This window comes from Lycium barbarum, chromosome 10, assembly GCF_019175385.1.
Source record: "Lycium barbarum isolate Lr01 chromosome 10, ASM1917538v2, whole genome shotgun sequence".
Lineage (NCBI taxonomy): Eukaryota > Viridiplantae > Streptophyta > Magnoliopsida > Solanales > Solanaceae > Lycium > Lycium barbarum.
The window spans coordinates 111,702,408-111,714,555 of record NC_083346.1 but is presented as its reverse complement, the minus strand read 5'-3'; the positions used below and the strand labels follow the sequence as shown (position 1 = coordinate 111,714,555).

At 34.9% G+C, this 12,148-nt stretch overlaps 1 protein-coding gene across 4 annotated transcripts; it reads right to left on the bottom strand.

Annotated features, from left to right (window-relative positions):
• Positions 1-48: 48 nt before the first annotated feature.
• Positions 49-11,373, bottom strand: LOC132614577 (mitochondrial acidic protein MAM33-like). Of its 4 annotated transcripts, XM_060329046.1 has the most exons (7): positions 11,123-11,361; positions 6,432-6,763; positions 4,352-4,618; positions 3,014-3,172; positions 1,355-1,748; positions 1,210-1,272; positions 49-1,117 (listed from the first exon to the last, which is right to left on the bottom strand). In XM_060329046.1, the coding sequence occupies exons 5-7, from the start codon at positions 1,485-1,487 to the stop codon at positions 681-683; spliced, it is 633 nt and encodes a 210-aa protein (XP_060185029.1). In that variant the 5' UTR covers positions 1,488-1,748; positions 3,014-3,172; positions 4,352-4,618; positions 6,432-6,763; positions 11,123-11,361; the 3' UTR covers positions 49-680. The 4 variants fall into 4 exon arrangements, 3 of the variants coding, with proteins under 3 accessions (XP_060185029.1, XP_060185030.1, XP_060185031.1); XM_060329047.1 differs by lacking the exon at positions 6,432-6,763 and having other exon boundaries at positions 11,123-11,373; XR_009572349.1 differs by lacking the exons at positions 49-1,117; positions 1,210-1,272; positions 1,355-1,748; positions 3,014-3,172 and adding an exon at positions 4,102-4,251 and having other exon boundaries at positions 11,123-11,347.
• Between the last annotated feature and the right edge of the window lie 775 nt (positions 11,374-12,148).

The following is a 12,148-nucleotide window of genomic DNA, read 5'->3' as shown; positions in this document are numbered from 1 at the left end:
ACATGAAAAAGATTTTACAATGTAGATTTCATGAAATGGTTCATTAAATTAACAATAAGGAAAAAAATATTGTTTTTTAACGTGCATCTTTTGGAAGGAAAAACAAAGCTTAAAGTAAGAATAATTTAATTTCTATTACTTTTCAGTACTTTTTTGTGTGGTTTAATTTGAAAGAGCACCTACAAAAATATGTTGTAATATCAAGGCTTTTAATTCTTTATATGTATTTATAAGTTAACTTTATTGATTTCGTCGTACAACAATATTTTCACATTAAATATTTTTGGCGTTAATTGAATGATGTAATATGTTTTGGTTACAAATATGTTAGCCAACGGGGGTTCAATTCAAAGAAACAAATGAGATTAATTTAACATATGAAAAGCTTATTGGATCATCGAGGACTTTAATCTCAAAGAATTTCAGTAAAATAAAAAAATTCTAATATATAAACTCAGAAAAATGTTTTCCTTTAACTTTAGATATGTTTTTGTACTTTAATATTTTAGAATTGTTTGGAAAATGTCAAATTGATGTCACAAAAACAAAGAAGAAAGAGCATAAAAAATTTAATATCTACAAATTAAATTTTTAACGTCAGTTTAGGCCAGTGTTTAGCATGGGCCAAATGACACTAGTCTTAACTATAGCTTTTCATTAAGCTTGTTTGAGCATGCCATTCAATTTTGCAGTTTGTTTTCACTGTCAAAGAAATACAATTGTAAGTTCTTAGCCCTTTGATTAGTTGGAACCAAATCATTTATAAAATGGTACATTTGTCCTTGGACTTTGAAGGTATAAACTCCATTACTTCGTTTTGCTAAATTTTTATCATAAGTTACTCCGAGTGATGTGAAAGCGAATGTGTTATTGTATGTTCTAATGTAAGTTCGAAATTGCTTTGATTCCTCAGTGTTTCCCAAATACAAATTTCTTAACTCTTGTGGCATTTGATATGAAATTAAGTGAATCGAACCATTACTACAACAAAATGCAAGCGGTTCATATTCAAACTTTTTGGCTCCACAAAATTCACAATTCGGAACATCTTTCAAGCTAATATAGCTGCTTTTTGCTTCTGCACTACTTAAGGTACCAACTTGTATGAAATCTCTTTCTGCATATTAAACTTTAACGTAAGCACGAAATAATAGGCAATTTAAGGAATGTGCGACAGTTATTATTTTTAGTGAAACGGTTGGAACCAACCTTGATTTGTAGTCATCACTGACTTTTTACCATGATGTGTAGGCTTTGTGCCTGACGACGATCCTGTTTATTCAATAAACAAAACTTTTTAGCTTAAGTTATTTTTTTTAGTTAAATTCATAAGTTAGTAGAAAAACTGCCTAACCTGTTTCACCAAGAAGCAGTGACCGTCTTACAACAGACGAAGCCTGCTCTGCGAAAGAAGTGCTAACTTCAAAGGATGATGGATTAACTGAATTAGATAGAACTGAATTGTCATGCAGACATTGCTTTTTCATTTCAGCTTTGTTTGCTCGTTGCCGAGCTAAACATGCCTCCTTTTTTTTCAGGTGTCATTAGCTTATATAACTCCCGTCGTCGAGCTAAACATGCCTCCTTATTTTTTGGGCGCCATTAGCTTATATAACTCTCGTCGTCGGGCTAAACATGCTTCCTTTTTTTCAGGTGGCATTAGCTTATATAACTCCCGTTCCCTAGCTCTTCTCTTAGCATTTATGGTTTCAGAGATTTGATCTTTTCACATTTATCGTCTGACATTGCTGCAATTTTGGTAATATTTTTTGTAAAGAGAGTTTAATGAGTGTCATATATTTAGTTTGACTGTATAATTTTAAGAAAACAACTCAAACGAATGTAGAGTACATATTTTCTATACTCAAACTAAATAAACAACAAATAAAGAGACAACCAAATCCCGTAACGACAAAATAAATTGAAGAAGCAATTTGACAATAATCTAACAATGCAGAAGAGTGACACTTAAATTAAAGAGGCTGAACACACATATGTACACAATTACTGCAACACAAAGTTAAACTTACAGCAAATAAGATCAAACATAATATAGCAATCCAACTATTAGTAATATAAAACTTATTGTTATTTTCTAAAAGGTAGGAAGAATTTAAAATGGGAAATTTACTTAAAATCCAAGCAAGAAATTTCACCAACACATTCAACCAACTTTGTCAATAACATAAAGTTGATTTTTTGTCAACCACATTCAATAACATTCAACCAACTTTGTCAACCACATTCAAAAAGTTGATTTTTTGTTTCAATTTTGCTGCTTTGTGAGCACTTTTAATTGTCAAGTTAAATGCCGCAGCCTTCTTAGTCTTCCCTACCCTTGCTCTTTCCTACCCATTTCTCTTACACATATTATCAAACACCTTGTACTTAAATCCCCAAAGCTATAGTTTCTGCTTTTTAGAAGACGATGCTCAAATTAGAAGAGTTCAAAAATTTAATACCTCATATCTGAAAATTGGAACAATAAAATAGCTTCAACTACTATCAACGACAAAGGCAAAATATTTCATCATACAGCTACGCCTCACTCTAAGCCAACAGAAGGTTAAAATAAATTAAACTCTCCTATAATTTCTTTCTGTATATTCTTGTACTGTTATATCATATTTAATTCACTCAATTATAGAAAACAACGGCTACATAAAAAACACAACCCCACATTTGAAATCTAACACTAAAGATCAAAATCCCCTACACATCCAGAGAATGGTAAAAAAAAAAAATTTCTTGCAATCCCTTTTTGACTCATATCTTGGTAATAATCAAAACTTTATGAAACCACATAACTAAATCCATCAAATGCCCAAATACATTGACAAATGCGAAGTTATGTATTCTGAGTGAAATTGAACATAATAAATAAACCCAAGAATCAGCAAGCGGGAAAACTAAGAGGAGAAATTTAAAACTGATCCAAATTTTTACTTTATTAGAAGAGTCGAAGTGAAAGATAAAATTGGAGACGAACGGAGAAGAGTTCAAAAACAAATACCTGAAAATTGCAGCAACGGTCTGAGATACAGATAAATTTATTTTTATTTTTGATATATAGAGATTATAGCTTGTACTGATAGAGATTTGGTGTTGATGATAGATAGCTTGTTGATATGGTGATAGATATTTTGCTGATAGAGATAGATTTGAGAAGGCTCTGGAAAAAAAAAAGGGGCATGTGAAGAGGGTCAGAGCCTTCTGGACTTTTTTGCTCAATAAAATAAAATAAAATAAAATAAAGTAAATACAAAAAGTCATAATTGCCCCTAGACGGACGACGATCCCAAATTTTTCACTCATGTTTGTATATTAGTAGAGTAGTAAAATAGAAAAATGTAAGAGTAACTAGGGCAATTTGCACGATTGGCCTTATTCGGGGGTGGTCTTTAATTTTTGCCCCTCAAATTGCTAGTCTTTAATTTTTATCCTTCACCTAATATCCCAAGATTTTACGTTCGAACCCCGCCTCAATCAAATAAAAAATCGCAAGATAGAGTTTCGTAACAAAATTAAGCCTATTCGGACAAAAGTTAGGCTTGAAGGCAGAGGTTTGCCCAAAATTAGGCCTATTCGAAAAAAGTTAGGAGCTAAAAATTAGGCCTAAGGCCTAACTTTTTCCCGAATAGGCCTAATTTTGAGCAAATGTTAGGCCTTAAGGCAGAGGTTTCGTGAAAGCCTTGCCTTGCGATTTTTTTTTGACTGAACGGGAATTCGAACCCAAAACCTCAGGATCTTTTCAGCCACTTTTTTAAGCGAAGCGCAAAAAATAAAGACCAACAATTTGAGGGACAAAAATTAAAGACCAGTGTGTTTGATGGGCAATCCACACAAAAAATGGAGTAACTAATCCTGGATAAAAATAGAGAAACTTGATAAATCAGATCGTTTTGAAACTAATTATAACCGAGATTCCTTTTCCAAAATATGCAATTTTAGCTGGAAATTTCAAATATATGCAAAACGGATATGTGAAAAGCTACAACTTATTTTTCACTATTATTTTATTTAATATGATCATGACAGAAATGAACTTAAATGATAATGCGGGGTCACATAGCCGCCCCGAACTTATTTAAGACTGAGAAATAGTAGTTGTAATACATAACTTCACTAGATGATCAAATTTGCTAAAGAAGTAATCTCAAAACATCAAGTGCCCCTTCCTCTTTCAACAAAATTATGTAGGTCCACTCAACTTACAATTCTTGAACCTCGTTAGATAATTCCATTATGTGCCTGGCCGTTTAAATAAGATCTCTATTTCAGTATAACGAGAAGGGGTTTACTATAAATAAAACATACAACATACAGAAACCAGCAAAAGTTGCAAGCTAACCAATAGATGTTTTTCCCTCCAGCAGTCAGTGCCATAATGTCATGAATTGAATCAAGTCAAATATCTATATCCTGCATGGAGCGTTTTCCACGTCATTCACTTGGTGTTACAATAGCTTGCAATTTGTGCAACCAGTCGACATATTGACCTTGCTCCTTTTTGTGTAGGTGGAGTAAGAGCGAATCTGCGAAACTCAGACCAACTCCTCTTGCTTCTAGATATTTGTAGAGCTCTTCTTGAAGAGTCTGATCTAATGCACTGAAAAAACTGAAGAAGGGACACAATAAGAGGAACACAATAAGTAAATGCAACTGGCAACTCTTGAGATTTGTGATTTTCACAAAATAAGCCAAGGAGAATCGTTCTATTGGAGCAACAAAAGGCACGCACAAATATCAAAAGCATCTCGAGAAACAGACAAGAAAATTGCTAAGAAGAAGCAATGAGAGCACAAGAAAGTGACGTGGGAAACATTATTTACAAAAATGTAAAAATAGAGGATTGCAAATAGCTTCTTGATTCGAGCAAATGAATAGTATAAAAAGGCTTCTAGCCGTGAAGTTCAACAGCTTCTTTCCCACCTCCTGAGAATGCGATTTTAATCATTTTTATAAAGAACTCCCAGGGCAGACCTTCATGACTTGGGTGCTCAAACTAGAGGTACAAATTTAGAATCCGAAAAAGCAAACAAATAGTTCCAACGATACCTTCAACACTTTTAAGTGTTCAAATGAATTACTCTGATGGCAAACCATCATGGCTTGGGTGGTCGAGGTGGACCAACATAAGAAAGCAAACCTTCTAACACTGAAATTAAGTACCAGCATTGGAAATTTAAAAACTCAAACTAATACTTCCAAGGATAATCTCAAGACTTTCTTTCACCGACACTGCAATCTAAGAGAAAAGCATGCAACAATCTCCTGATTATTTCTCCTTGAAAGGAAAAAAGACGAGGTACATTTCAACTCTGTAGTTGACATATTACTCACCAATGTAGTAAAATCTACTTTTGGCCAAGTAGGATAAAGAAATTTAGCAAATCTCACCATCTTTAACATCTCCAGCAAAATGAGCTAGATATCATCGTATCGTGAAGTAAGGGGTAGGCATGCATGTAAAACTCAAGGAGTTTCATAAGAAGCAAAGAAGAATTTATGGAAAAGGCACATGCTGACATGCATATATGCTTGAAAGGACAGCAAGTTGTTCTCCCAAATTTGGAAGATAAAAACAAAAGAAGTCCTGATATGAACCCAACAAACACAAGGCCATTCACTAGGAGTCAAGCAAGAAAACTTCAAGAGTTGCAAGCCTTGTTCATGAAGAAGAGGAAGCCTTGGAGGAGATTGGAGAGAAGACTTCTCGGATTTACAACGTTTGGGAGTTGGCATTGGAAGAGTTGCAAAGTGGCTAAAAGTGCAACTATGGGGCTAAGATTACAATTGGAGGTCATACTTGCAAGTTATGGGGTTAGAATGACAATTGGAGGTCATAATTGCAAGTTATGAGGCTTTGGATGCAATTAAATACCCATGTGGGTATTTTTGCAAAAGAGCCACTTTAGGGCCTTTTGGTGTAATAGACATTAGTATAACTAGTTCTTTTCATCCATTTGGAAGACTTAGCTTGAATATTGTGTGAACTCAAATATTGAGAGATTTTAGTTAATAGATAGTTTGTTTGGTTACCTACACTAAGTGTGATTTCATTGTTGCAAAGTGAATTTGCTTATCCATTGAATTCATCTAGATTGCTCATTTGTGGTTTCCAATTGAGTCTTCTAATTGATTCAAATTGCTTTGGTTCTTTTGGTTGAATTCACAATAGAAGGGTCTAAGTTTCATATACTTAGATTTGCCTATAGGGTTCATTACTAATTGGGTCAAGTATCTATCCTCTATTCTCCTTAATCCCCAATTCTTCATCTATCTTTTGTTTTCCTTTATTTTTGTTTAATTCTTAGAGTTTCCTTAGGTTGTTTGTTATCAAGTCCAACTGCAGTACACCTCTATGAGTCCAAAGCTGAGCTACCCACTCTCAAAAAAGCCTAAATTGCTTCTAAAGAAGACGAAAGTACCTGACTGAGGGACCTTTGCGGGCTAAAGAATCCAGGTCACACGATGGAATGTAGTTCACATTATGAATTTTAAAGCTACAGCCATCACCAATTTGTGCAGTTGCCGCACAATCAAACTGTAGGATGGATCTCAAGCCAGGCTTCTTCACGCCTACTTTCATAAAAGCTTCCCTGGGAAATTTAACATTTTCATTAGAGCCCTCAGCACCCAGTAAAGCAGAAACAGCAATTTCCTCCCCTGACTCGCATCTCCTGCGTAGAACAATGTCTTGGGATTGTGTTGAATCCCAGTCTACGACAAAATCTCCAAAGCTTTTACTTTCATCATTCTCCTTTAATAAGAAAAAGAAAACAAAACTTAAGAAGTGCTCAGATAGTCTTCCCAAAGAAAAACAATAAATTGCAGCATTAGTTACCCATAGCACGGTACATGAGACCATAATAAAAGTGCTTCCAAGATTTCAACTTCTATAGACTGAACTAACATTGAAGGGGAAAAAGACAACAGAGAAACCGATGAAACAAATTTTGTATGAGACACGTGAATGCAGAGACCATTAACACTTCTTCTATCCCAAATTGATTCCATACCTTTTATTTTTTCCTCCCGTCCAACAAAGGGAACCTTTTATATTTGTTGCAAGAACACCTCTGTCATACTATAAATGACTTTGTGGGATACTTAAACAGAGTTCAGTGTTATCGAAGGCAAAAAGTGCGAGAAAACCTTAAGGTCCGTTGGGGCTTTAAGCGCAAATAAAGCGTGAGCTTTAATGAAGAAAGGCACAAATGGAGAATACAATACAAATATGTATGTTTAGTCCAAGACTGATAATTATTAGCATGAATAGTCAATATATGGTCAATGAAATTGAAAAAAAATTATGATAAAGTGAAATATCAATTGTTAAGTGTCGTTTCTTTAGGATTACAGTCATCGGCAAGGAAAAGTCTAGAGCCTTGATGAGGACATTGCAGTGCCCGCTAGGCGAGGCGAAGCGCTCAACATGTTTTGCTCCTCGCCTTAGGGCTTATGCGCGCTTTAAGCAAGCCTTTGACAGTACTGAGAGTTATCTCTAATATAAGCTTTGGTTTCCAAGTGTTTTATTTTACTGCTCTTAGTAGAGCTGTTGGTTTTTCTCTCTGTTTCGCTTGCTTTAGCTTGATAGCATCTTGATGCCCTTTTATTAGCAAGTTGTTTTTACCCAGCTTAACAAATGGATATTTGAATAAGCTACTTCATTTCTTATGACAAAAAGCATGCTAAAACTACTGCATCAGATTACAACTAAGAGTATGATGAACTATATAATGAAATACTGTGTAACCCGATCACCTGAAAATACCACTTTCAGTCAATCAACTACTGCTCAACCTCGAACTAGTTAGGATCGAACATATGAACCCTTTGTCTCCTAAGAAATACAATGTCAGAGCATTCATCATAAGTCGAACTATCATTATGCTAGCTATTGATCTACTGCAACCGTAATTCTTTTCCAGACTTTGGCTGGCTATAATTTGTGAAACTCATGTAGGCAGAACTAATGTCTCAATATATCACTTTCAACTTAAGGATGTTAAGGCCTTCACAAGGAGACAAATCAAACTAAACAACCTGAGAAAAGGAGCGGACAACTTTCTAGACATATCCAATTAGAGATAGGCTGCCATGAGCATCATGGCATAAGTAAAAGGGAATGAGGGGGCAAGCGCCCCCCCCCCCCCCCCCCCCCCCCAAAAAAAAAATCTTGTTCTCTTTTTCTCCTTGAGTCTGATGTATCGAGGTTTCTAAACCTTCCAAAAGTGATAGGTATGTGTTCTTTTTTGGCACTCTCTTAGACTGTCTATCCCTTTATACCTGGGTATAAAAGCCAGAAAGAAAGTAGCTTCTTTAATATGGTTCAGTAGATAGGAATCCCAGTAATACAGTAAACATTGGAAGAACATAGGAATATGGGTCCATATAGGAATGAAGAAAGGGCATGATAGGCTGTAGTTTGATTCCAAGCCAAGCAGCAGGGCACGATCAGTCTTATCGAGTCGCTAGTAGAGCTTCCTACGATCGCACCTGGCTAGTTACCTTCACTCCGCGTGGCAGCCTACCTACGTTTTGTCTTTTTCCTACGAGGCCTTATAGTTTCCCAGCCCTTCTCCGGCTACATGTCCCCCGAAATCAGATTGGCTTTTTTCTTGAGGAAGGTCCATCCGCTTTTGTTTTCGAATAAGGCTAAGGCGTGAACGAGGGACTCTTTGTAGCGGTCTTTCACCATCTTCCGTTTCCGTTTGATTGGCCAATATCTTTGAATCTGGTCTTTCGCTATTCCCAAAGTCCGTTAGTCCCGTACCGGCTGTCGGAGCTGAGTTTTGGGTAAAAACCTTTTGATTTCTACTAATTCTCTTTTTGTTGTACCATGTACATGACGATAGCAGTGGAGTTTGACAGTGGCGGTTGTTGTTAACGAAACACTCAAGGATCAAGTGACCCAACTTGATGGCAAGGTCGACCATTTGGGCGGACTAGTGTAGACTATGGCAGAAAGACAGGGGAATCCGGAATCGTTGGTCACCAGACGCTTGCTAATGAGTACCACATCTTCCCAGTGAAACAGAGCCGTCTTCATGGGGCTTCAACGATCCCAGTGGCAATTTGGTAGTTGCTTATTTTCTTGATTAATCAACAAACAATGGAAGAGGTACTCTAGATACTGGTCAATGAGATGCTGATACATTTTTCCTTCAGGGGCCATGGAGAGTGGTTGTCTTCTCTTACCCCTGCGATTTTGGTGGTTATTCTTGATTAACAAAGACTGAAGCTATCACAAGATCAACGGAGTAATATCTTGTTTGTGACATCAAAGTTCACTGTCTTACCAGTTGGAATTCAACAACATCAACAACTATCCCTCAATTCCTAGGGGTGGTGGGACCAAGCAGGATTCAGGTAAACATTTTTTAGAGGGAACAAAGTTAAATACTATAAAATAGGGGCATATGACATACTAGGATTCTCCATGCAGCCTGTTTTTTCCGGAATCCGGGAACAAAAGCAGAAATTAATACATATTTGGCTAGAAAACATTCTTAGTCCAAAAAATAAACTCTATATCAGAACAAACCAAAACGCACACAGTTTGGTCAAATCAGGCCATGGAAAACTAACCCAACATGAAAAAAGATAAGGAAACAAAAAGAGTTAGCTGAAATTACATATGATTAGCAAAGAGCAGTTAGTAAAGAAGTATTGATTACAGTAACACAGTGATAGAGTACTCAACGATATTGACACAAAAACAATGACTACTACGCCTCTGTTCCAAACAAGTTGAGGTCACTTATGTGAATCCTCACTAACCATGTTACTCCATCTAAACAAAAACAATACAATTATTCCCACACCTCCATGCCTTCCTTTTCTTCAAAAAAATACCATTTTGAACCCTTTTCATATCAAATTCAAGTGATACCAAAATTAGCGTGCAAAACTATCAATGTAATTTCCATAAAATGGACCAAAAATACAAGGAAAAGTGTAATGGTAGAACTCCACAATAAAAGGGTACTCAAAAAAAAATACTGAAACAATACAATGATTCCCACAACCCCATATATTCTATTTGTTCAAATATACCATTAAACCCTCCTCACATCAATTTAAAGAATACCACAAATTGCGTTTGAAAAAAGAATATGAAGACAATTTCCATCAAATGGACCCAAAATACCAAGAAAAAAATGGTTCTTTTTTTTTTAAGCAAATAATGTTACCTGAAAATTTCGGTGAAAGTATTAATACAATTTCCATAAAATGTACCACAAATACTAGGGAAAAAGTAATGGTAGAACACCACAATAATTGGTACTCAAACAATACTGAAACAATACAATGATCTCTACAACCCCACGTCTTCTTTTGGTTAAAAAATTGTTGTGATATAGAGAACACTAGATCATATTAAAAATACCATCTAACCCTTTTTGCATAAACTTCATAAGATACCAAAAATTGGGTGAAAAAAGGAATATGAAGATAATTTTCATCAAATGGACAAAAAATACCAAGAAAAAAAATTGTTTTTTTTTTACAAAATAATGTACTACCTGAAAATCCAAGTGATACCAATTTTTGGTTAACTGAGAGTTAGTGGTTAATTTCAGATTGCAAGACTTTGAGCAAATCCAAGTGATACCAAAATTTATGTGATAAGAGTATCAATACAATTTCCATAAAATGGATCAAAAATACTACTATGAAGTATGAACAAGGTAATGGTAGAACTCCACAATGATAGAAGAGTAAAAAACAAATTACTGAGACAATACAATGATTTCTACAACCCCACATCTTCTTTTTGTTCAAAAATTGTTGTGATAAAGAGAATACTAGATAATATAAGACATAGCATCTAACAATGGCGGAGCCAAGATCCTAAGAGGGGTGCAAAAATATAAAAAAGTAAACACATGAAGAAGCTACGGGCATTCAACATCTATTATATATAGATTAAAAATAATTAACCTTGCAAATACAGTGTAATTTTTCGTCGAATAAACCCCCGACCCCTTTTCCCATAAACTTCATAAGATACCAATAATTGAGTTTGAAAGAAAGAATATAAAGATAATTTTCATCAAATGGACAAAAAATACCAAGAAAAAAAATGAGTTTTTTGAGAAAAACAATGTAGTACCTGAAAAGGTTTAAGGAAGAGTTCATGGTTGATTTCAGATTGTAATACTTTGAGCAAATCCAAATCTCCCAACATAGCTTTACGAGCTTGCCTCAATACGGCTGGCACTTTCCTCATTCTTCTGAATTTTGAACTGAATAATGGTATAGTGGGTGCGCCCACAGGAATAGAACAAACAGTTCAAAGTTCAGGGACTTGAAGAACTGCCCAATTTTTTGGGTCATTTGCACTTTTGGCCCTATTTTGTCCAGGTCTTTAAGAGCCCGTTTGAATTGGCTTATAAGTTGCTCATAAGCTGTTTTCAATTTTTTTGAGTGTTTGGCTGGCCAGCTTAAAGTTATTTTGTGCATAAAATAAGCCTAAAAAAATAATTGGGTCCATTTGGCTTAGTTTATCTAAAACAGCTTATAAACTAAAAAAAATAAGTTAGCCTACCCCAACCTTTTTTTTTTGGCTTATAAGCTGTTTCCAGCTTATAAGCTGCTTATTTTAAGCCCATCCAAATAGGCTCTAATTTTATCTCTCTTGACAAATAAGTTTTTTGCGAGACATAAATTTATATTTTTATAGCATAATTTCTTAGATGACTTCAATTTGCAAATGAACTTATGTTCCAGTAGACATAAATTCTATTGCGAGGGAAATTAAAGACCAACCTGTTTGAAGGAAACCGGACAATTTCATCTGTGTAATTGTTTTGGTTCTAAATATTTACGAATTTAACCGCTTTAATTTAAAACAATTTTAGATACGTGAGTACTATGTTTTAAAAATACTAGTTTGAAATTTGATTTGTCAAATTCTAATTTCATAAAATTTAGAACTATGTAAATTTTTGATATACGTGTTTGAAGTTTGATCTTATAAAGCTAAACTTTCAATATTTTATTTGATGTGATATGATTAACGAGTAACGACAATGAGAATCAGACGACTGAATTTCAGACACAAAATTCAAGCATATATACATGAAGCTCAGGCATCAGCTCATGTCTCTCAAACTATCAATAAAGTTTTTAATTTGCA